Source organism: Rattus norvegicus, chromosome 8 (assembly GCF_021556685.1).
Source record: "Rattus norvegicus strain SHRSP/BbbUtx chromosome 8, alternate assembly SHRSP_T2T, whole genome shotgun sequence".
Classification (NCBI taxonomy): domain Eukaryota; kingdom Metazoa; phylum Chordata; class Mammalia; order Rodentia; family Muridae; genus Rattus; species Rattus norvegicus.
The window spans coordinates 126,365,195-126,391,458 of NC_141541.1; the positions used below are offsets into that span (position 1 = coordinate 126,365,195).

Sequence of the window (26,264 nt, forward strand, 5' to 3'; positions counted from 1 at the left end):
TGGTCTCCTCAGATACCAGGCACACACATGGTACCCAGACAGACATACAGGTTAGAACATCCGTGCCCATGAATTAAACATAAATCTTTAAAAAAAGAAGTCATCCATTGCTCCAGTTTACCCACAGGTTGAAGTTCAAGTGTAGCCTGGCCTTCTGGGCCCTCCTTCCTCATCATCACACCACCTTCTCTGTGCACACTGGATGCAGAAACCCACTCATTCAGAAGACGACTAAAGATGACGACTAGAAGCCTCTAATGATGATGCTGGGTGACAGTTCCGTGAGGACTCCCTACAGAATAAACCAGCTCTTCCCTGTGCCCTCTGTGATTATTTCTCTGCTTTGTCCACTAGACTGTGGGTGAGAGCTTCCATTGGGAGTTACATCTGCTTCATTAGGCCTACACCTTCAATATAAAAGCACAGAGGTCTAAGTGTGGGTGAGCCATGGTGTGGTCTGCCCAGGCTGGAGTGGGGCTCCCTGTGACTTTCTGGTACCCACTATGAGAGAAGGAACGTTTGCTCACCCAAGTCCTAAGGTATCCCAGAGAGACAAAGTCCTGAGAGCAGGCCCTGCAGTGCATCCACCTGACCATCCACCAGGAGTCTCTCTGTCCAGAAACTACTTCCTCCTTTCCCAACAAGACCATCGCCACCTTTAGGCTCCTGAAGGGGAAAGTTAGGGGAAGGTACCAGAGATGTTGAAGGCAGACTCAGAAAAAGATGGTGACCAAGAGGCAGCCTAAAACACACACAAAACTGAGGGGACACAGCACCAAGAAAGAGCCTGGGGCAGAGGTTCGAGGATTGAGAGCAGGCTGGGATCACCAGGCCAGCCATTCTCCAGCAGGCTTCCACCCACTTCTTGGTCACCCAGGCTACAGGCTGGGAGGTCATTTCTTCCTTGCATATCTCACTCCTCAAGCCCAACCGGTAAGCAAGACTTGTACACTCTCCTTCCACAGTGCATCTGGAGTCTTTTTCAGTCCTCTCTGTCCCCTCAGCCACCAGATAGATCCTTTCTGGATGGGTTCCTCTAGCTTTTGTATTGCTCCTGACCAATCAACTGGCAGGAATCTTGTAAACGTACGACCCATCATTCCTCACTCCTTTCCACTAAACAATACCCAGGGTCCCCCACTTTATAAGGCTCTGTTTGTCCTGAACACCGTCCATCATCAGACCTGGTCTCAAAACCTGTGCTTCTCCCTCACGACTACTCTCCACACAGACTAAGAGCTCACCACAACGCTCGCTGTGGTACAGTCTAACTCAGGGCTCTTCCAGTGTGGCTGGCTGCCCTCACTGCCCTCGCCGATGCTTTTCACATCTTCCTAGTTTTTCTGATTGTATGCATGATGTTGCCATAGCAACTATATAATTCACGTCAATGTTCTTGGTGGGGTCAGAGCCTTTGCCATTTGCTTCACCAAGAACTCAAAAGGTGGGCAGTGGTGGCGTATACCTTTAATCCTAGCGCTCAGGAGCCAGAGGCAGGCGGATCTCTGAGTTTGAGGCCAGCCTGATCTACAAAGCCAAGGCTCCATATAGAGCCTGTCTTGAAAAACCTAAAATAATTAATAATAATAATAATATAAAAGAAGACAGCAATGAAATAGTGTAATGTACACTTAATTTATCCAGAGGAGAGTTAAGAAGGGGAAAGACAAGCAGACATTCAATGGACGAGCGAACACAAGGTCAGTGTTTTAATAACCTCTTCTGCTTTGTACTCTCAGAATGGATACCCTAGGCTGGTTTACACTCCCCCTTGGTCATGAGCTCCTTGTGTTTATAATATAGACACAGTGTGTATAGTCCCCCGTCTTGTGTTGTCTTGTCTGCTTTGCAGAGCTGTTCACTGTATTGATAAAGGACTACAATCTGGGAAGAGCATCTGTCACTAAAGGGTTAATAGGGCATGGGCATGAACACAATTTTTTCCCCTAAATTAAGAATATGCAAGAAAGCTGAGTGTGGTGGCACTCTCCTTTAATCACAGCACTCAGGAGGCAGAGGCCAGTGGATCTCTGAGTTCAAGGCCACCCTGGTCTACAAAGAGAGTTCTAGGAGAGCCAGGGCTACACAGAGAAACCCTGTCTTGGAAAAACAACACAATATAGACAGATATTTTTATTTATCTATTTATTTATTTTGGTTTTTCGAGGCAGGGTTTCTCTACGTAGCACCAGGTTCCAGCCCTGGCAGCGCTGGAACTCACTCTGTAGGCCAGGCCGGCTTTGAACTCAGAGATCCACCTGCCTCTACTTCCTGAGTGCTGAGGTTACAGGTGTGCATCAGGCTGGGATCCAACGTTGTTTTTCTATCAGTGGCCCAAGAGTACTATGTGATGGCATACATCACACAGCAGTATGGGAAACATGACTTCTACCCACCCTTTTAACTGTTTCAGCATCTGAGCCTTAATGTGGTTGACCTCCAATGGCTTCAACCTGTCCTCTGGACACCGGAGATGCTTTCTTCAAATCTCAAAGAGCAACAATACTCCAATACTTGGAGACCTAAAGGCCTCCCTAGGAACAGCCACAAGTCATGCTTGATCTGTGGGGAGACTAGGGGAGCTCAGCGCCATAATCCCCAACGCCTAACAAAGATAAGGCGCTCAAGGAATGCTTGCTAAGTGGGCAGAGACACCCAAATGTAGCCATTTTATATTTTGTCATCTCTCAAGTATTTGCCACTCTTAGATCCTTTCCTTTCAAGAGCAAAAGCATTTGCCCACGTTTATTTGTATGTAGTTGCTATTGTTAATATTTAATTCATCTTATAGACATGGCGGAACAACTAACCAACTGCGCATGCTCGGCCCTACACGGGCCCCTTCTACCAACCTGAGCTCGGCAAACATGTGGAAAAGGAGGCAGAAATTGTAAAAGCAGAAGGATGGAGGGAGAGTGCTGTGTTACATTTCCGTTTTCCATGGTACCACAGAAGCTGTGGTTGCCTGCACAGAGACCAGAACAGGTGATATTTCCAGCAGTGAGTGGGGCGGGCCTTCGGCGGTCCCACCCCCAGTTGACTTGTCCATGGCTGAGTGAATGACCCCATCCCTATGTGCTCAGGCTAATTGTAATTAATTAGTAGGTCAAATAAACAAATAATTATAAAAGAGAACATGAAATGGGGCGGGGGATGCAATGTGGCAGCTGCTGAGGGGAGCTGAGGGGTGAACTGATCAAAATATAGTGTATACATATATGAAATGTGTACGAATTTATATTTACAAAGAAACGAGGGGTTGGGGATTTAGCTCAGTGGTAGAGCGCTTGCCTAGCAAGTGCAAAGCCCTGGGTTCCGTCCCCAGCTCCGAAGAAAAGAAAAAGAAAAAGAAAAAGAAAAAAAAGAAACGAAGGGCGAATGGGTGGAGTTGGCGCTGGGAGACTAGAGGTGATTTCAGGAAGCTGAGAAGGATAGAGGGTGCTGGTAAGGCAAGAATTTGTTACTGGAGGGTCCCATGGCATCGCAGCTGCTGGAGGCTCGATGTATGAAAACCGTTCTGTGATGGCCCCTTTTCCACAAGAACAGTCCTTGGAAGTCCTCCCACCCGCTTCCCTTAGACAAAGGAATCCAGGGCTTAAACTCGTGACCAGGTGAGTCCAGATACTCCAGGCACATCCTCAGAATGTGTGACAGACATTAGACAAGTTGAGACAAGGCAAAGCTCGGGTGCCAGTCTGGACCTTCGAGGTCATGTCCTGGCGGGTGGGCTACTTGGTACAGCTTGCATTCCTAATCAAACGGACACTTCGCGGTTTGGTCCCCAGGATATCCTGGGGATCCCTAAGGTGCTTCGAGAAGGGCAGATACTCCTGGGTGAGCGCACTCCAGGGGCAGCTGGGACGTCTTCTCCACGCACAGTAGTACCAGGATGCCACTTGAGGTCTTGAGTTTGAGAACAAAAACGCTTACTTCTTGCCTAATTCCCTTAAATAACTGCTCCTCTGCAGAGACGGAGGGAGTCCGGCCCCGGGTCAGTCTCCCACAATGGGGCGCCATAGACTTCACCCGTCTGTGGGCTCGCCTCAAACAGAGGCGCTTCTGGAAGTTTCTTTCCAACTTTGCAGACGCTCACCGGTGAACATGCGGCTTGAATGGTGCCAGCTTCGGGATTGCACCCACGTAGAAAAGTAGGGAAGTTCCCGCAGGCCTTCCCTCTTAAAAACCACCGGGGGAGAGGGGGTTGGGGGAAGTAGGGGGCAAATGCGCGCGCAGACAGGCGAATGGGCGGAGTCAGGTTTTCATCTCCAGCCCGTCTGTCCGTCACGAGCTTCAGCTCCGCCCACACAGCGGTAATTGGTGAGGAGCGCGCGCGAGCACTCGCGGCCCGCCCCCCTGCAGCACTGCCCCCGCCCACCGGTTGACAGCGCTGCAAGTCGGGCCTGCAAGTTGGAGCAAGGAGGTGCGGGTGCCAAAAGGCTCAGACTCTCCGAAGCTGGTGGGCACTTGCTCACACCCATGCTTTGGCTGGCACCCCAGACCTGACAACAGCCTGATGCTCATGTACTTGAGTCCTGGCCCAACTCTGCTCCTACAGGCCCCCCTTTCCATCTCATCAGCCACCCACAACCTCTTTTCTGTCCCCAAGCAGCCGAACCCCTCGCAGAGGTGCCCATAGTATCACGTGCCAAGAGGTCTAGTCTCGAGGACTCACTGTTCTGCACACCGACTCTCACCCCGGTTACTTATGCGGACAACACAATGCGAGCCGGGTCTGCAGACTCCGCGCACCTCTCACCCCGTTCCTCACTCCCGGGCCCGGCATCCCCTACGGCTCACCGCACATCCTAGCTCTACATCACCCCAACTCCGTGCTGGAGCCCCTCTTCAGCCTGGCTCCCTGTTCTCCTGCGGAACCCTCCATTCCTAGTTCGAACGTCAGGACGTCCCTCACCCGGAACCTACTACCGATTGCAAACGTCTCTCACGGTGTCTGGCCTCGGGGTGAATAAATCTCCCCGGGCCTCGGCCGGCGATCCCGCTGCACCCCGGGCCTCCGCCGGGCACTCCCCGCGCATCCATTCGGCGCCGCGCGGCCCACACCTCGATCGCTGAGCTTGCTCCATCTCCCAGGCTCCACTGCACCCTCCCACCTACCCTGAGGGCCCCTGTGCCCCGCGCGCGCGCGCCACCGCCCCAGACCACACCCCGCACGCTGAGCCCCCGACTCGGCCCCGCACCCCTCTCCCCGGCGGGCGGCGGGCGGCGGGCCGGCGGGCAGCGCCGGCGGCGGTGGAGGCCAGTCCTCGGGCCGGGACACACCCACCCGCCCGCCCTCCTCGCTTTCCTCCTTCCCTCCCCCTCGCGCTCCCTCTCTCCCGCCCTCCCGCCCTAGCTCCGCGCTCGCTCCTTCTCTCCGTCGCCCGCTCGCGCTTCCCGCGGCGCCGGGCCTCCCGCTCCGCCTCTCCGAGCGCGGCTCTCCCGGGCGCGGCTCCGGGGTTCATGCTGACGAGGCGGCGGCCGCTTCAGCCCAGCGGCGGCGGCGGCGGCGGCGGCGGCGGCGGCGGGAGCTGGGGCGCGGGCCCCGGCCGCCTCTCTCGGAGCGCGGGGCCGGGCGGCGGGCGCGCCCCGGCAGCGGCGGCGAGCGCCCCACCGCGCCGCGCCCCTGCGCGCCCCCTACGCCGCGCCCCCGCGCGCCCCCCGCGCCTAGCTTGCGGGGGGCCGGGCCTGCGGGCGGCCGGCGCGGCGCGCACCCATGGACGGTCCGGCCATCATCACCCAGGTGACCAACCCCAAGGAAGATGAGGCCCGGTCGCCCGTCGCGGGCGAAAAAGGTGAGGAGGGGGCACGGGCAGCTGCCGCGGGGGGCGTGAGTGCACCCCGTGTCTCCGGAGTTCTCGGTGTGTGCCCGCACGAGCGTGGGGGAGGGGTGTACCGGGCCAAGAGGGTGCGTGGGTGTGGGGTGCGCCTGGAGCAGAGGGAGGCTGCGAGGGTGCCTGTGCCAGCTGAGCTCCTGTGAGTGTGCATGAGCGGCTGAGAAGTTGGGATCGGATGTGTGCACTGCATGGAGCTGTTTTAAGTGTGCATGCAGTACGTGTGACAGGTTGTGTGTACACCTACGTGTATGCGCAGGCCAACTGAGAGATTGTAAGGGCGTGTGTGCTTCTAGCAGATTGTGTGCGTTCCTGACAGGCTGTGAGTTTGTGGACTTAGGTGGAGGTCTGTATGCCTCTGAGAGGTGGTGAACGAACAGTGTGCAGAGCCTGAGCCTGTGGACCTTGTATGTGTGTGTTCACTCCTGAGGAGGGGTGTGTGTGTGTGTGTGTGTGTCCGTCCGTCCGTCCCTCCACTATCCAACTGTCAGATTGTATTGTGTCTCTCTACTGTTAGGGTGTGTGTGCGCATGTCTGCCTTTGACCAAGATCCTGTGTGTACACAAATGCACACATGCGTGTGCCTGATTGTGCGTAGCACGGACAGGCCATGTCTTGGAGAATATTTAGTTGGTTGTGCACATGGAGGAGAAGAGAGGTGAGAAGCAGCCCTGACCCCACCACACACACACACACACACACACACACACACACACATGCACACTTCCTTTTTAGCTCATCTCCCAGCACCAACCAGCCTGTCAGGAACTCTACCGCCTGGCATCTCGGGCCTCCTGTGGGTTTCGAGGAGCTCCACACTTCACTTGGCAAACTCTTAGTGTGTTAGAGCTGTGCCCTTTTGGGTAGCTGGTCAGGGGCTAATCAGGCAGTTCCATGCTGCACCTGGTTTGTTTGTGGGTGTATTCTGGCACCGATCCCTACCTCTGTTTACTTTTTGCTCTTTCTTGGTATGCTGACCCCTCAGAGAACTGACGTCTTCACACAAGTGCCTGGAGTCACTGTGTCCTGCTAGCTGGACAGATTGTTTTGAAAAGCTAACCAATCTGACTTGGTTTGCTCTGGCAACTGACTCTTGCTTCACAGTCCTTCTGCCATGTGTAGTACAAACATCTAAGTCCCCCTCCACTCCCTGAGGACCTGCTTGTCCCCTCCAAGCCCTGGGCTGGCCACAGCAGGCACTGGAAGAGTCAGGTTTCTTTCCACAGGCCTCCGCCCTCTGTGCTTGTGCAGTGAGGACTGCAGCCCTCCGGGGAAGTAGGATGAGGATGGGAGGAGCAGTCCACCACCACTGCCCACGCTCGACCCCTGACCCCTGGGCATGGTCAGCAGGAAAACACAGAAACTTTCCCCAGGTCCCCTCTGCCGTCCTGTCCTGTTTCACTCTGTAGACTGTAAACACTGCCTTTGTCTACAAGCTGGTTTCTAAATGTAAAATAAAGGATTCAACCCCCCCCCCCAGTCTTCTATACCCTATAAACGAGCTCTAAAAACCTTCGAGAGGGCAGGGAGTGAATCCCCCGACTTCCTGGGGCCTAAGTAGAGAGCACCTCTCTGGCCTAGCTTTCCCACTATAAGGACCTGAGCTCTTGGGGCCCTAGCTGGACATGTCCCCTCACAGAGGGTGTTTAAAAGGTAGCTTCAAGAAAGTTTGGTGAACCCAGCATTCTCCTCTACTGTGGGCTTTATGCGGCCGAAAGCTCGGTTCTTGGTGGAAGGGATGTGGCAGGAAGCTAGGGGATACTTGTCAGGACCTGGTCTCTCTTGCTGCCCTCCCCTCACCTTGGGAGTGGGTAATTTTGCAAGCTTTTCGTGTGCTCTGACTGACCAGATTCCTGAGGCAGAGCAGGTCCGTGGAAATGCTGAACCCTGTGCATGTTACTGGCCCTGTGCAGCTTGTTGACAGTGCTTTTCTGGCCGGGGCTTTTCATATCCTTAACAGCCCGTTTCGTTTGTTTTCACTGTCAGATTGGTTACTTGTTAACCAAGTAGGAGAATTCCTCGCCTGTTGTTCTAGGGTGGGGTGCTTGGCTAGTAAAAGCATTAAAGTTCCACTTTACCTGAGATTTCTTTTTACTCCAAAAAGTTAATATAATTTTGATCAGTTGCAGTATAACAAAATAACAGAGGGTCGTCGTTTTTTTAAATTGGGTTTTAAGTGTGTGCGCTCTGACAGCAGTGCAGATACGAACTGTCTGTGGATCACGTCCACCCCCAACTCCCCCTACCACCCCCCTCCAACACATGTTCCTCCCACCTTCGTGCCTATTTCTGAGAATCAAATTTTGAAACAGCTTCTTTAGAATAATAAACCACCAAACAGGTTCAGCTGTGCTCCCAGCTTAAGTGTGCCGATAGCTTCAGATAGGCAGAACGCGTTCTGCGTGATTTAAATCACGACAGTCATTTGCTTAAGTATCGGGCCTGCGATGATGGTTGGAAGTGTTTGTGGCGAGGAAGAGATCGATGGTCTTACAATGTTTGCTTTCACTTATTTACTCTGTAAAATAGGAGCGGCGGTGACCGCTCCTGGGTTTGGCGGGAGGGATGAGGAACGTCTCGTAGGTACACTGGGGACTCCACCCGGTGCACCAGTGTACCATGCTCCACACACCTTCAGCACAGGACCTTGGCAGAGGGAGTCCGATGCCGGGTTGCCTCTCTGTGCAGTGTGTGTGATGGTGCACCGCTCAGAGCTGAGTGTTACAGTGGCCAGCCCGTGGCTCTGGCTTATTACTTCCAGCTGTGTTTGATTGGATTGATAGTGTGAGGCACAGAGAACAGTGCCCCCTGTCAGCGAACCGTGCCTGCCTTGCTGCCTGCCACATAGCCCTTAGGAAAAGAGACAAGGGATGGGAACGAGAAAGTCTCGGAAGAGGAAAACAGGCCGACCACAAAGTCCGTGAACGACTGTTCCCACATCATTTCTGTTAAGCACCTGAGTGACTTCCAGTGTCCAAATCGGACAGATGTTTGGAGAAAACGGGTCCTCTCGGAAGACTTGGGAGAAGATTAAAAAAAAAAAAAAGGACAAACTTTTCATGTTGTTAGGTTTTATTTACTTTTATTCCACGTGTATGGGTGTTTTGCCTGCGTGTCTTGGGCGTGTGCCTGGTGCCCGTGGAGGTCAGAAGAGCATGTTTGAGTCCCTGGAACTGGAGTTACAGATTGTTGTGAGCCACCATGTGGGTGCTGGGATTGAACCCCAGGTCCTCTATAGGTACAGCCAATGCTCTTACCAATTTATCCATCTCCCCAACCCCAGGAGTGCAAGCGTTTTGAAGAGTAATTCAGTTCTTAAAGCGTGAGGTGAGACTTTTGGCTGCAAGTATCAGCAAAGCAGGCTTCACGCAGCCTAAGCTAGCTCCTCCTTCTCAGGCCTGTGTGATTGGCGGCTGTGGCTCTCCTGCATCAACCCTGATGTTAGAGCAACTTCATTTCTCTTGGCTCTCCCAAAAATTTCTCTCCGGAAATAGAGGAAGCAAGTGTGGTGCGGCGGATCCCACTGGTGCGGCGGATCCCAGTGTTAGCAGCGTCCCAGAGCGCGCCAGCTACACTGACTTGTTTCCATTACAGAAGAGTCCATTCATTTGCACTCACAGACAGTGCAGGGATGTCGCTGCTGACCTCAGGGCTGGCAGTAGCAGCCTTCCCAGCAGAGGTCCCCTGTCCACCGGCAGGTAAGGTTGGACAGAGCGATGGCGTCGTTCCTGCAGAAAGAACGCTACCAGATCGTTGGAACAGACGAGTTAAACTACATCTGAATGTGCGGACACGTGACTTGGCGAGACATTTCGAAGTGAGAAATTTCAAGAATGACATAACAGTATGATTCTTTTTTGTTTTTTTTTTCTTTTAAAATCAAATGCTCAGAACTGAACAAAAGTCCGGAAATATACAAAAATAATCTCTGAGGAGATGACCACACAGCTATGATTCTCTTGAGGGCAAAGGCTGAATGGCAGGAGGGGAACAGGACACTTTGTTTCAACGTTGATGAAAAAGTGCTTGTGTTTTAGGGACTACTTTTTTTTTTTAACTAAAAAAAGGACATTTCCTTTAGCTCTTTGTAGAGAAATAATTTGAAGGAATTGTACAATAACAAAACAAGCCCCAAGTTAATATGCAGAAACCCCCAGAACAATTCAACACTAGCTAGACAACTTGGGGTTTTTTTTGTGAGCGAATAGGTTTGCGGGAGATTCCTGCCGGTCATTGTATACCCAGGCCCAGAGTCCTGAGTCTGCTTCTCATAAATGTTTGCGGCCCCTAGTCTCTTATAAAATAAAATTTTAAATTTCTAAAATTCTATTTCACGTGTGTGGGTGTTTTTAACCTGCATATCTGCATCTGTACCATGTGTGTGCAATGCATGCTGGGACCAGCAGAGGGGATCTAACTGGGTTTACAAACTGTTGTACATTGTCATGTGGGTGCTGGGACTCGAACCCGGTTCTCTGGAAGAGCAGCTTTTAGCCATAACTCGAACCTCCGACCTTGGAAGTGTTGGCAAAATTGTAGCTAAGAGAAGGTGTTTACAAGCAGTAATCATTTCGGTCAGGATAGGTTGAAGGAAAGTTTAGATGAACACTGTGTAGACCAGACTGGCCACAAACTCAGAGATCCCTGCCTCTGCCTCCCGGTGCTGGGTTTAATCCACGGCCATCTTAAACTCTTACTTAGAACTAGATTATTAGATTTCTTACGAGAGATCATACAGAGCCAGGAGTGGTGGCCAATACCTCTACACTCCAGACCCTGGGGACCGAGATCACAAATTCCAGGCTAACCTGAGGCAAAGCCCTGAAGAGGAAAGAAAAAAACAGGGGAGAGGGGAGGAGTCACAGAGCCCCCCTCTCTCTTCTACCTGGGACCTCTCAGTGTTGACATTTGGCCAGACTTTGAATGGTTTCACAGCCAGGATGTTGTTAATGACCTCATGAATGCAGAAGTTCCTTTATGGTGTATGGAGGGCACACTCTCCCTTCTCTTCCTAGACACACCCATTTCCCTTCCTTGCTCTTCCCTACCTTAGCAGATCGGCAACCGCTAGTCTGTTCTCTGTTTCCAAAAATGTTGTCATTTCAGACGTGTTAGCTAGGTGGGATGAGACAAAGTGTGATCTTTCCTGCAGTCAGACTTTCTGGATGGTCGTTCATTTTGTTCATTTATATTCGACCTTTTCTTTTTCATTGCCGAGTAATGTTCAGTGGTGTGAACACACTGCAGTTTGATTGTTCGTCCTCTCTTTTTTCAATTGCCGTGTAGTGCTCAGTGGTGTGAACACACCATGGTTTGATTGCTCATCTTCTTTTTCATTGTTGTGTAGTGCTCCGTGGTTCAAGATTTGGGGTGTTTTGAATAAAACTGGCTCTAAACACATGGACACTTTTATGTAACTTAAACCCTCATGTCAGTACAGTTAGTGGGTCATGTGATAGTCACAAGTTTATTTACTTTTTAATTTGAAATTGCCATTTCAAATGAACAAGGTTAAAAACAAAAGGTGTGCAACCCCCCCCCACCCAACTGCTGAGAGTAAAGGCATGCACCACCTGCCCACCCTCCCCCTTTTCTTATTTAAAGGCTTTTCTCATGGTTATCTTTCCTTTACTGTATGTATATAGGTACATTTTAGGTATAAAGTTGTGTATTAACTATATAATAAATAAAAACAAATAAAATTACTGTCTCCTTGAGTAAACATACCAATTTGCCCAGTATAAGGCATCTGTTTCTCTACAGCCTCTCGGATCTTCAAAGTTGTCACTTTTAAACATTATTTCACCGTGTGTGTGTGTGTGTGTGTGTGTGTGTGTGTGTGTGTGTGTGTGTGGTGTATGTGCCGCTTTGTCACTCTGCCACATTCCCTTGAGACACGGTCTCTCCCTGATTCAGGCTGCGACCAAGTCCCTGCCACCCTCAGGACCCTGCCACACATAGCACTGGTTTTGCAGACTTGAACAGCTTCTTCTAGCTTAGGTGGGTGCTGGGGACTTGAACTTGGGTCCCTGTGCTTGTACAGCAGTCACTCTTACCCACCAAGCCACCGTCCCCCCCACCCCTACCCCTGTCCCACTCATCACATTCTTATACTCAGGGAGCAGTAACTCATTATAGCTTAAGATGAAATGGTGCAGGCCGAGAAACAGAGTGGAGTAAGCCACAGAACTGAAAAAACAAACCCAGCAGACATTAAACAAGGGTACAGGGACGTTCAGAGGAAGAACGTCTGAGGACTCCCCAAGCACGGAGGCACGAGTTCCAGTCCCTGACCCATATAAAGACCTCACTCTCCTCGGGGCTTGATGATTTCCAGAAAACAAATCCTATCAATGCTGTACCGTGCTTTCTTCTCTAAGCAGTTAGAAATTTTGATTCGGACGTCCGTGTTAGCATGCAGACAGATAGTTGGTGCTATACTTATTCCGGATCCCGTGTCTTCCTTGAGCTCGCAGGTTCGCCATGAGATTTTCTCAGATTCCTACAAGCTTTGATGTCAGCTGTCATATCAAATAAGAACATTTACTTTTCTTCTTCAGATCTGCATGCATTAAAAAAAAAAGTCTGCTTTATCACACTGACTAGAACTTGGGTGGTATAGCAAATAAATAACTAATGGGGATGGATGGATGTCTTTGCTTGTTCCTGTCTTAGTTACTCCTCTGTTCCCTCGATAAAGCCACGTCCAAGGCAACCCACAGAGAAATGGTTTATTTGGGCTTACTGGTTCCAGGGGGATAGGATCCCCTCATGGTGGGGGTGTGTGGCCTCAAGCAACAGGCATGGCGGCAGGAACCAGAAGCTGAGAGTTCTCACCTTCAACCACATGAAGGAAGTAGACAACCGGAAGTAGGCTTAAGCCCCTTTAGTCAAAGCCCAGTCCTGGTAATATACTCCTTCCAGCCAGGCTATATCATCTAAACCTCCCGAAAGTGCATCACCAGCCGGGGGACCAGGTGTGCTAGTGCCCAAGACTATAGGGGACATTTCTCATTCAGACCTCAACAGCTCCCAATCTGAGGACAAAGCCATTGTCTTTCACCAATGAGTATAATCTCAGCAGTTAGATTTCTGATTCATTGGGTTGGGTCAAGTTCCCTTCCAATCCTGGGTTCTCCGAGTCTTATAGATAACTGAAGTTTTCCTACAGCGTTTTCTGCATAAATGTGTGCCACCATGCTGGTTAACGTGACTGTTCATCTGGCTTTTGAATAAGAAGCCAGCTTGACGTCCTTGAAGGAAGTTGGCTTCCACTGGGTGGGTTCTCTTCCACATGTTGATAAACGCTACCCGTGAGTGACGTCCTCTACAGTTTTAATTATTTATTTTCACAGACGCTGTCTTCTTGACCTGGTATCAACCTCACAGAGATATGTCAGGGAACTTTCTGCCCTGTTCCGGAACCAGTTGCATAGAATTAGCGTGGTCCTTCTCCACTGAAATTGTCTGGGCCTGGAGGTTTCTTTGGGGCAGTTTTTAAGTCCCCGAGTTCGATTCCCACCCCACCCTCCCCATAGCTGTGGAACTGTTTAAATAATCTCTTCCATATGGTGGATTCTTCTGTGGTAGAGGAGTTCTTGAGATTTGAGACATCTCATTTAAGCTGACAAATGTCTGAGCACCAAGTGGCTTCCTTAGCATTTATTCTCGCCGACTCCTGATGTGTACAGAACCAGTAACAGCGAGACCCGTGATCATTTGTGGCCCTTTATTGTCAATCTTGCTAAGGGTATCTCAGTTCTCCTTGGCCTTCATTCTTTTTATTTTTCTTTCTTTCCTTTGCTCAATTTTATTAGTCTCTTCCTGCCTCTCGGTTTGGTTTGGGTCTGTTTTGGGTTCCTCCCCCTTATTGAGACGTTCAGAGGTCCCGGTAATTCCCCCCACCCCCGATCTCCTAATAAATGTGTTTATTGCCACACACAACTTCTAAGCGTTGCTGTAGCAAGCCCCACAAACTTTGATATTTTCATTTTCACACAGTTTCATGATTGTTCAGTGAACTTTAATGTTTAGAACAGTGCCAGGTTCTCGGTCACGCTGAGCAGAAAGCCTGAGACAGCCTGCTGCCAAGGGTGTGTGTTCTCCTCCAGAGTCTCCTCCCCCACTGACGATAGGGATCGTCCTGTGGCGATTACAGTTTCATGACCCCGTGTGGACGCTCAATGATATCCCTAGCACAGGTGGTGCCCATTAGGGCTCCCCGTCACCGTCGTACTGTCTTGTGAGTTTAGATAAAGGTGCTGTGATCCGTGTCCCCATGATAGCACCTAACAGAATGATTTCACAGCCTTACAAACTTTCAGTGTCCGCCCATCCTTCCCAGACCCCAGCCTCTGACAACCTCTGATTTTCTTTTTAATAATCACCTCTATGGTTTTGCCTTTTTCCAGAAGATCATCTGGTTGGAGTCACAGGGCATTTTCAAATTGGCTTTCTTCTCAAAAAGCGTTTAGGTAGGTTCCTTCATGTCTTCTCGTGGTTTAAAATTAGTTTTGGGGCTTAGAGAGATGTCTTACAAGTTAAGATCACTTACTGTTCTATCAGAGGACCAGAGTTTTGATCCCAGTATCCATTTTTTGGTGGCTCACAAATGTCTGTAAGCTCCAAGGAATCTGTTTTGTCCTCTGGTCTCTGATAGGTTCATACATATAACACACACACACACACACCTCTCTGTGTGTATGTGTGTGTGAGATTACAAATAAAATAAGTCTTTAAAAAATAATTCAATTTTCTGTACATGTGTGTATGTGTGTGCATGCATGTGCATGCATGCATGTGTATGCCTGTTCATACATGTGCATGTGTGTTCATGTGTGTGTATGCATGTGCGTGTGTGTATGTATGTGTGTGTGCACATGGTGATGTGTGCAGGTAGATATGAGGAGCAGAGGTCAGCCTCAGGTGTCTCCCTTAGAAGTTGTTCACATGGTTTTTGAGACAGGATCTCATGTTGGCCTAGAGCTCACCAACTGGCTAGGCTCTGGCCCTTGAATCCTAGGAATCTGCCTCTTTCTGCCAGTCCAACTTGGGGATTTACAAGCATGCAGCTCCGTGCCCTGCCTTTTGATCTGGGTTCTGATGATGGCACCCTGGTCTTCATGCCTGCACTGCAAGCGTCCCAGAGGTGCTGCCCTCCTGGTCCCCTCCAATCCGTTTGTTTTCGGTGTTGAGTGACGCGGAGCTCCGTGGATGTGCAGTAGTTAACTATCACTTACTTACTGAATTCAGGACAGCAGGATCGCCCCTGAGTTTAACAAAACAAGGCTGTCATCAACAACTGTGTCCGAAAACAGCTGCCTTCGACTCATTTGGGTATTTACCCAGACGACATTGTGATGGCAGGAGCACTGGGCGTGGTTTTTAGGGAGACTGCTGAACTGCTCTCCAAAGTGGCTGTGCAGTTGTGAGTTTTCATGAGTTTAGCTGCGACGCGGCTTGGCCTGGATTTCTTCTTTGGATTAGTCTCTTTCCAGTTCATTTTGCTTCTTGGATTTATGTCTCTTGCCAAATTTGGGAAGTTTCAGACATCATTTCCTGGGGTCCTATTTCCTGGGATGCCAGCGACATCCAGGATCCTTCTGTTTTGTTTTTTTAATTAAGATTTAGTTATTTTTATTTGATACGTACGGTGTTTTTCTTGCATGTACACAAGGGTACCTGGTGCCTGTGAAGGCCAGAAGAGGGTGTCGGACCCTCTGAAACTGGAAGTATAGGGTAGTGTGAGCCACCATGTGGATGCTGGAAATGGAACCTGGGCCTCTGCAGGGACTGTGAGTTCTAACCTCCAAGGTTCCTCTTGTTTCTGCAGGCCCGGTGAGTTTTTCCTCTCAACCTCCTGTTGTTCAGACTGGGTGATTTCTATTATTCTCTCTTCATGCTCATTGGTTTTATTGTCTCCGTTCTGCTGTAGAACCTATCCACTGGGATATTTCTATCACACTTACTTTAGGTGTGTGTGCTTTGTGTGCATATGTGCGTGCGTGTGTGTGTGCATGCGTGTGTGCGTGTGGTGCGTGCACATGGACACATGAGGCTAACATCAGGTGTCTCCCTCAGTTACTCTCTACCTTATATCTTGTGGCAGGGTCTCTCACTTGAACCCACAGCTCACTAATATTTCCAATGTGGGCAGCCATCTTGCTCTGGAGAGGCCCTGCCTTTACCTTCTGTGCACTGGGATTGCAATACATCACCAGGCTCACCCAGAATTTGTATGGGTGCTGGGGAGTCTGGGCTCGGTCCTTACACTTGTATGGCAAGCGCTTTACCATGAGTCCCATTGTGCCTTTTGATTCTAAGTTCGTGTTTATTCAGTATAGTTCCCTCACGCTAAGGTTTTCTCCCATCCCCACTTGTTTCCTGTGTGCTTCTGTGGCTCATGGAGGCATTTTTATTGTGACTGCTTTGAAGTCTTTGTCAAGTAAGCCTATCATCTTTGTCCCATGGTGTTTACATCCACTGATGGCTTATTTTCATTCTGAGATGTCCTGTTTCCATACCTGGGGATCTTCACGTTATGTCAAGACTCTGGGTCTGGTTGTAACCTTCCATTTGGCTCCAGCAAAAAGGGGGAGCCCTGTCTTGTTCCCCTTCTCTGTCTTGGGCTATTCTGACGTCTGCTGGGCAGGGGAGGGAGTTCAGCGGCCACATGGTCTTTAATAAGCTACAAAGGAATGACCTCATTATCTCCGTGGGTGTTGAAAACCCTGACTCTTCCCACGCCTCCTGGGATACCTTCCCAGTCTTACTGCTGCGTCAGGATAGAAGTCTTCTCTGGCCCTGTGGCCACTCACATTACCAGGCTCGATACTAGACCTGTGCTGCTTTGTACGTGGCCTTCTTTGTCCCCACCAGGGCTAGTGACATTTAGATTGTTACACCTGTCGGGAGTAAAGTTCTTGGTCGGTAGCCCTCAGCTGTTTACTGGCTTTGAGGGGGCAGGCCCACAGGGTGTATGCGCACGCGTGTGTATGTTTGTGTGGGGACATATGTATGTATGTATGTGTGTGTATGTGTGTGCATGCATGCATGGGGTTTGTGTGTGTATGGTATGTGTGTATAGTGTGTGGTGTGTGTGTGTATGTGTGTGTATATGTTCATGCGTGTGTGCGTGGTGTGCATGAGTGTGGTGTGTGTATGCATGCATGGGGTATGTGTATGTATGGTATGTGTGTGGTGTTGTGTGTATATGTGTGGTATTTTGTTTGTGTGTGTATGTATGTGTGTATTATGTGTATGTGTGCGCGTGCATGCATGTGTGCATGCATGCATGGGGTGTGTGTATGGTATGTGTGTAGTGTCTGGTATGTATGTGTATGTGCGTATGTGTGTGCATATGGTATGCATGTGTATGGTGTTGTGTGTATGTGTGATGTGTGTGTATGTGTGGTGTTGTGTGTGTATGTGTGGGGTGTGTGTATGTTATGTGTGTATGTGTATGTATGTGTGGTGTGTGTGTATGTTATGTGTGTAGTGGTGTGTGTGTGTGTGTGTGTGTGTGTGTGTGTGTGTGTGTGCGCTTGTATGGTAGTGGTGTGTGTGCAGTTTGGTTGCAAAGCAGACTATTATCTGAAGTACGTCTTGCCAGATTGTCCTTTCATCATCTGGCCCGTGTCACAGAGAAGGTTTTTCTTGGGACACCTGTCTGTAGCTGTGCTTTTTGGTTTTCACCTGTAGCTTGTTGAGTCTTAAATCCTAGGGGCAAAAGTACCCCCCTCCCCGGTTAGAAATGTTCATATTCTTCAGGTCTCATGGCTGCCACCAGATTTGCTTTCTCTCTCCTCAGAATTGACCGCCCGTCCCTAGGGCTCCGTGGGAAGAAAAGGAAGTCCGACTACTCTATTCTCCTAGATGTTCCTTGATTAATAACTTTTAGACTCAGCCAAATTTATGTTGAGTTTTAATTATGTAATGGTTCTGACATAGGTGTCACTGCTCATAGCCCGGGCTGGCTTTGAACTTGACATTCTCACGCCTGGTACTGAGATGATAGGGTGTGTTCCACCCTGACCAAGAGTTGGAGAAGTGTCATTTTAAAGGTGTATTTCAGGGCGGGTGAAGTGGCTCAGGGGATAAAGACGCTTTCCGCCAGCCTGACAACCCGAGTTGGATTCTAGGACTCACATAGTGAAAGAACCAACTCCTGAATGTTGTCCTTTGACCTCCATTCATACATTGTGCTGTGTGCCCACCCTTGAAATAAATAAACAGATGTAAGAAATCTGTATTTTAAAAGGCTTTATAGGTTTGTTTACTCTTATGTATACAGGTGTGCTGCCTGCACGTATGTCTGTGTACCACTCGTGAAGGTCCCCTTCAGCTAGAGTTACAGATGGTTGTGAGCCTGCATGTGGCTGCTGGGAATAGAGCCTGAGTCCTCTCTGCAAGAGAGGCCAGTGCTCTAACCACTGAGCTGTCTTTTCAGCTCCCAATATTTTTAAAATAAGGACTTGTTTCAACGTTGCACTAATGAACAATGTAAAATTAAAAAATCTATTAGTGCTTCCAGTATCTTAAAAAATTGCAGCTGGGTATGGCGGTATACGCCTTTAATCCCAGCACTTGGGACGCAGAGGCAGGAGGATCTCTGTGAGTTTGAGGCTGGCCTTGTTAGACCTAGTTAGGCCCTGTCTATAAAAAACAAACAAATAAACAAACAAGAAAAGAGCCAAAAGGTAAGAATGAATTGAGCCTAAAGTCAAGTCCTTATTTGACCCTCTTTGGAAGGTTAATTCATAAGCTCTGACTTTGACGTAAAATTAAGCTCTGAGTCCTACAGTATTCCAATGTAAATGTGTCTTTTTAGCTGATATTCTGTTTAGGTAGTGAGGATGTTCAGCCTTATGTCTTCGATTTTATTTCTCAGTTTAGAAACTCTTCCACTTTGGGGGGTAGACATGGAATGGTGTGTCTGGAGCCAGTGCACATGGCCGGTGACTTCAAAAGTTTGCCTCTTGTTCAGACTGCCTTGGGAGTCTGTCTGTGTGCCACAGAAACTTGCCTCAGGATGATTTGCTGGAGCACCCCTGATGGGGAGGGACCCCCTTTTGACACATCAGGTTTCAGAAGGGACCACACACCTTAGATTTTAATTCTCAACCAGAGGGCTCTCTCGCTGTGTGTGCTGCTGCAGGGCTGGTTGGCAGGGAGGGAAGAGGGGCCATGTGAAAGTGCTCATGGGTCACGGGGCCATTTGGCCAGAAAGCGGTAGAGGACGGGAAAGAGCTTGCCACTGCCAGTTTGCACGCACACTTGTGTCTATACACATCTATCCACCACTGTTTCAGAAGAGATACGGTATCGAGGCCTGCAGTGGTAACGAAATAATCCTCTCGGGTAATATCGAAATTATAATGTACACCTTAGAACTTATTTTGCATGCCTTAAATTCTTGCTCAGACATTTTAATTTCAGAGTAGGGTGTGGGCGTGGAGGGAGCAGGGGGAGGGAGAGAACCTTTTTTTTTTTTTTTTTTTTGGTTCTTTTTTTTTCGGAGCTGGGGACCGAACCCAGGGCCTTGTGCTTCCTAGGTAAGCGCTCTACCACTGAGCTAAATCCCCAGCCCAAGAGAGAACCTTTTTTTAAAAAGAATCTCCTTTCTTGGGCCGGCTCAGTGGAAAAAGCACTTGTTGCACAAACTTGAGGACCAGAGTCCTGATCTCCGGAGTCCATGTCTGCCAAATGTTGAGCAGCGGCTTGCCTCTGATTCGAGCAACATAAAGGTGGAGATGGGGTCCCAAAAGCAAGCTGTCTAACCCCCCTCAGTGAATAAGGCAGAAGGCAAAGACATCACCATGCCAGCCTCAGGCCTCCACGCATACACACGATGTGAGGGTGAACCCTCCCGCACACATACATGCACACTTTTTCCCTCCGTACCTCTAAATGTCTGTCTCCTTCAGTATAGTTTTTTAATGGGAATGTGTGCACGATTTAACATGAAATTAGCAGTTATTTGTCTCCGTAGCTCAGGACTTGTAGCAGAGCAAAGACCTAGGAGCCGCTTAAAGCTCCAGGATTGGATGTGGACATTTATGTTTGGAATCACAACGGCAAACACTGGTGCTATAATCCTGTTGAGCCGGGACCCGGTAACAAGCTGTCTTTATGGGTACCAAAGATTATGTAATCCCCTAACAGTGCGTGTTGATTCTGAGTAGCTGTGTCAAGTCAAAAACTGAAAGGTTTCTTTGTAATTATAATTTGTATTAAGGCTGTTTGCCAGATCGTTCCCAAATCCCTGTACTGTAGAACACTTTAAAAATTGAGGAGAAGTGGCTGAGCGTTTGATGACTGTAGCTATTCTTACTCTTCAAAATTGGTACACAACCAAAGACCGCAGGGCGATGTTCCAGCATCCCACAAAACAAACCGCTTTACCTTGTCAGCGTGGCTTGATAAATGTAGCCTCGTAGGGTCAGTTAAGAAAGAGTGCCGTGCTTCAAATCGCGCTTCATGTATTCTGACCAAGATAAGGCTTTCCTGTTGTAAGTTAGTTCTGAGTACTGGGCTTGCTTAAGGCTAAGTCATTGCCAAAGACAGAGTCAAGGCAGTCTCTTTGCTGCCTCAGGAAACAGAATATGTATTGATCACAGTAGTTGTTTAATGTCAGTCATCAAGCAATCCTAAAATCTGTATTGTTGTAAGCTCCCTACTGTATAAGCACCAGCTGTGTGTGTGTGTGTGTGTGTGTGTGTGTGTGTGTGTGTGTGTGTGTGTGTGTATGTTTATGCAGGTATATGTGTATGTGTGTATGTGCACACCCATGCTGTGGAGACCACAGATCAACCTTAGGCATGCTTTCTCTGGTCTAACCACCTTGCTTTTTGAGACAAGGTTCCTTGCTTAATATGGCTGCCATCCATTAAGCAGACTAGCTGGGCTGTGAACCGCATCTTCATCTCTCCAGTCAGTTCTGAGATGACAAGCGGTTTGTGGGTTGTGGGGTCTCACCCAGGTCCTCGTGCTCCCAAGCATTTGACCAAGTGTCCTGTCTCCCCAGCCCGAGGAGTAAGTTTTCTACTCCACAGGAGACGATAACACTACCTCAGACTTTCTTCCCTGATTGATTTCTAGACTTTCTTCTTGGAAGAAGAGTCTCACTGTGTAGCCTAGGCTGGCCTGGAGTTTGCAGTCAGTCCTTCATCTCTTGACTTTGAAAGTGTAGAGTTACAAGGCTACACTATCACACCTAAGATCCTTGGTTTTACATTTGATACATGTATCAAAGTAAATTTACAGAAAATAAAAATCACCCCATCATCCCTTTTGGTGCAATACAAGTTGACAGAGCTTTGGGAGTTTTGACAAACAGAACAATGAAACCAACTCTCTCTATGGAGATAAAATGTTTCCATTGACCCCAAGATATTCTCTCTGGCATTTCCGTTTTGACTCCAAGCAGCCACATGACAGTCCCTGTTGATATTCTGCTTATCTGTCTTTGATATTGTCATCTCTTTTGCAGGGCTAATGGTGTCTTATCACGCTGGGCTTTTTTGGGGCTTTTTGTTTATATTGGCAGTGGAACTAGAAGCCAAGGCCTGTCTGTGCATAGTAAGCCCACATTCTGCACCCAGGCTAAGCTCCAACCTCCTAGTGATGCCGAAAGTCTTTTGGTGTGTTTTAATTTTAACATTTTTAACTAGATTGCTTGATTTCTTATCATCGATGTCTTTTAAATATAAAATGTTTTGCAACTATTTTCACTCAGAGTATGCAGTATGTTGGGAAACAACCCAGGGCCTTGCATATGTCTTTTTTTTTTTTGTTTCCCCAGGTGGCAATATGTAGTTAAAACACACACACACACACACACACACTAGCACACATGCATACACACACACTAGTACACATGCATACACACACTAGAACACACACTAGCACACATAAATACATACACTCACTAGCACACATGCATACACATACACACTGCATTCATGTATGCATACACACAGTAGCACACACATATGCTAGCGCACACACAGTAGCACATATGCCTACATTGGAGCAATGCATACACACACACTAGCACACAGACACAGACACAGACACACATGCATGCTAGCACACATGTATACATTGGAGCAATGGCCTAGCACTTAATAGCACTTGCTGTTCTTTGAGGACCTGGGCTGGTTCCAGTGGATCAGATGCTCTCTTTTGACCTCTCTGGGCACTGCATTTACCTGAAACATAGATACACATGCAGTCAGAATCCCCAGACACATGAAAATAGCACAAATAGATCTTCTATATGTTAAAAATGCATAATGTAAAATTTGGAAGTATCCAGATAATTGATACCAGACATCCATGCTGTTGCGCAGCCAGTCAGCCAGCTGTCCGTCCATCTGTCCATCCATCCCCATCATTCTTTCATATTGTAAAACTGAAGGTATATGTCCAGTGGTGACTGGACATTTTCCCTCTCTGCATATCCCCTAGCAACCACCGTTCTGCCTTCCGTCTCTGTGATTGGATGCTCCACCCTTCCTCTTTGGGCATCCTTCCTCTTTAACGGAATGACTTCAGGCTTCATGTATGCCTGACAGACTGTTATGTCAGAAGGAAATTGTGAATATTACCCCTCTTTAGTCTTAAAGGTGAATGACATCCCCTTGTCTGTCTGGCTCCTCTGCTTACCCCACTCGATCTGGTCACGGACTCTGTATCTGCATCTGCGACTTAGCTTTGGGAACGGTGCTATAAACCTCGCTGTGAATTCTCACTTTGAGGCTCGGGGTTCATACTGACATGTGGACTTGCCAGACCATCAGGCAAGCTCCGTGTTGCTTTTCAAGGCTCCCAGGGGTTTCCCATGCTGAGCATGCTTGGTTTTTGTCTGGGTTTTGTTTGCTTGCTTGCTTCCTTGGAGTCAAGGAGGGCTGAGATAGGTTTCCTGTATAGCCCAGCCTCGATCTCCTTTCAATTCTCCTGCCTTGCCTCCCAGGCTCCCGAGGTTACAGCATGAACCACCAAACCTGGCTTTTCTGGGTTTTATACAGTAGACATCCTTCATATATATATATATATATATATATATATATATATATATATATATATATATATATGATATATATATCATATATAATATAATTATTTAATAATATATATTATTTAATGTACATGAGCAAAATGTAGCTGTCTTCACACACACCAGAAGAGGGCATCAGATCCCATTACAGATGGTTGTGAGCAACCATGTGGTTGCTGGGAATTGAACTCAGAACCTCTGGAAGAGCAGTGAGCACTCTTAACCGCTGAGCTGTCTCTCCAACCCTCACTACCCACCTCTTAAAGATATTTTAATATAGGCTTAAGCACAGGATTAGGAGAGAAAGAGCCTTTCAGGAAAAGAAAATCAGTCATATTTAAGTAAGGGTTCATGCTCCTCAAAGGAGAGTCAGCCACCTTGGTTTGTTGAGACGGCATCTCTTGGCGAGCTCACTGAATAGGCTAGAATGCTGGCCAGCAGCCCCGGGACTTCCCTACCTCTCGCCACTGGGATTTCAAGTGTGTACCACCAAACAGTGGGGTTTGTTTGTTTGTTTGTTTTTGTTTTTTTTTAACATGGTTTCTGGGCATCAGACTCAGTTTACCAATTGAGGTATCTCCTGAGGCCCAGTTGTTGATCCTTTTAGCTTTCATGGTATAGAGAAAAAATACCTTATAGAGTTATTACAGAAATCGACTGATATGTAAAAGGCACTTGCCAAAACACATAAACATTTAACCAACGCACACCCTAGGCGAATGGTTATTGTCAGCCCCCATTGCTGGCTCAGTAAACCTTCGTCGAGTAACACTCTGACCTGTGTAGCCCCAACAGGCTTCTGAACGTGTGTGTCAACAGACATAGCTGTTTTCTTAGGAAAGTTATTACAGCTAGTCTGCGTGTGCATGTGTGTAAGGGGGAGGTGTAAAGGTGCACGTGTGGAGGTTAGAGGACAACTCGTTGGAACTAGTCTCTCTACCATGAGGGTCCCAAGGATCAGGCCAGGTCACCAGGCTTGATGGCAAGTGACTACCCACTGAGCCATCTCACCGTTTCTGGCTATTTCATTTGGGATTCTTAAGCATAGTGCTCTAGGGAAAAGGCTGGGCAAAGAGCCACACTCTGCCTCCATGACCGCCATGTGTTAAGCGCTCTGCACTCGTGTCTTATTTGACACTACTTTAGGATTGTCCGCTGAATGGCAGAGGAAACTGTGTCACAGAGGAGATACGTAACTACCCGGTTGGAAAGCCAGGAGTTAAAACCAGTCTGTCTGGCTCTGATGTTAAAAGGAACCTTGAAAAAACGCACGGAGACTACCACAAACCCTTTTGATGTGTGTCTTGAGAGACAGCAGTTATGCTTCCCCGGGAGAGGCCCCTTCTCACTCCTGTCACACAGCATTTCTAATGGGACACGTTCTTCAGCTCGCCCAAGATGACAGGCCAGACTGCATTCTCTTCAGGACGCGGTTTTTCTTCCTTCCGTCTGTTTTCTAAATAATGAACGGCTTCCTTGATCCTTGCTGTTACCTCTTGACACTCTTCAAGTGAGCACATGAACCACAAAGGCCGAAAGTGGGAGGCACTAAAATTTATCATAAAAGTCAAGAATCCCGGGGCTGGGGGATGACTCAGCTGGTGAGGAGCCTCATCTCCAGAACCCTCCAGAAGCCAGTGTGCTCCTGCCTTGCGGAGGAAGACAGGAAGAGCCTTGGGGCTTCCCAGCTGGTGCAACACTAGGTTCAGTGAGAGACTCTCATAAAACCAGGAAGAGAAGACACCTGAGGAAGACACCTGAAGTCAGCGTGTGGCTTCCATATGCAAGTACAAGTATGCACACATGCAAACATACACATAGGCATGCACACACACACAAACGTATGCATACACCACACATGCACACATGCACACAGGAAAATATGCATATACCACACACACACATGCACACAAAAATATGCATACACTGCACGCACACACGCACACACACACAAGAATCCAATGCCATTTCTTTCTAAATCCTTGGAAGATGTGATTCCTTCCCGCATTTGTCGCAGTCACGTGATTTTTAGGTATATAATTAAATAAAAAGGTGCTTTGGGGCATTTTCTTTTTCTATCTTGTTTTTGGTGTTTGTTTGTTTGAGGTAGGGTTTCTCTGTCCTGGACCAGGTGGCCTTGAACTCACGGAGATCCGACTGTCTTTCCCACCCACTAGGATTAAAGGTGTGCATAACCACACTCAGGTGGGCATTCTCAGTAGGGAAACAATGTGGAGGAGACCCTTAGGCAGTCACGTCCTATTGTATTGGTCAGAGTTTCTTCTATGCGGACCATGGAACCCACTGTATTAGGTGACTCCAGAGCCTTGTGGACACGCTGGGCTCAGGAAATGCTCAGCTGCACACAGACCCCACCTGTTCACCATTCAACTCAGGGCGTCTCCATTACAGCACTGGCATTGTTCGAGGTGAAATGGTCCCATTATTAAAGATAAAAGAAGGGGACTTCCCAAAAGCCCACTGGCTTTTCGTTAGAGAACCAGGGCTAAGACCTGATTGGAAGAAATCATAGAAAAACAAAATCATAAACAAATAAATAAATCACTGAATATCTGGTAAAACAAACAAACAAACAAAAAACAGATGTACTAGACTTTTGGTATTACGAGTACAAAAGTATTTTATTATCTGTGATGTGTGTCCATATGTGCACACATATTGATGTGTGTGTGAGTGTGTATGTGTGTGTGAGTATATGTGTGTGTGAGTGTGCATGTGTGTGCATGTGTGTATGTGTGTGTGAGTGTGTATATGTGTGTAAGTGTGTGTGAGTGTGTGCATGTGTGTGCATATGTGTGAATGTGTGTGTGTATGTGTGTGAGTGTGTATGTGTTTGTGTGCGTGCGTGTGTGCGCTTGCTCAGGCCACAGAACATGTGCATGCTCAGAGGACCACAGACGCTGGTCCTATCTAAGACAGAACATCGGGCAGCTGCCCTTCTGGGATTCTGTCTCCACTTCCAGGCTGGCTCTGGCCGTGCTGGGACTACCCGCCTGGATGTGTGTTCAAGGACCCAGAGCCTGTATCCTCGTGTTTCTGCAGCAATCGCCTTACCCACTGAACCATCCCTCCAGCCCTCTGTAATGTTTCCTTAATGAGGGATTTTTAGAAAAGAGACAACTATGACAGAACATTGAACTTCTCTGGAGAGGGTAGTTGGGTAGCTCCAATAGGCATTTGCTAAATTTATTCCCTGTGTTTCTCATAGGTTTAAATTTTTCATAAGGGCAAAAGATTAATCCTGGACTCCAGTTGAAGATTAGCATCAATTTTTTCTAAGGATATTACCTCTGTACTTGGAAATGAATTCCAAAAAGTGGGGAAGGTGCAGTCATTGCGTCTAGTTCATTCTT

General features: G+C 48.3%; 1 protein-coding gene across 2 annotated transcripts in view; it reads left to right on the forward strand.

Moving 5' to 3' along the window:
* The first annotated feature begins 5,329 nt into the window (after nucleotides 1-5,329).
* Nucleotides 5,330-26,264, forward strand: part of Ctdspl (CTD small phosphatase like) — a 124,746-nt gene continuing 103,811 nt past the window's right edge. The window contains exon 1 of one of the 2 annotated variants that reach the window (XM_087561559.1): nucleotides 5,330-5,792. In XM_087561559.1, the coding sequence (XP_087417685.1) occupies nucleotides 5,714-5,792 (79 nt within the window). In that variant the 5' untranslated portion in view covers nucleotides 5,330-5,713. 2 annotated transcript variants of the gene reach the window in all.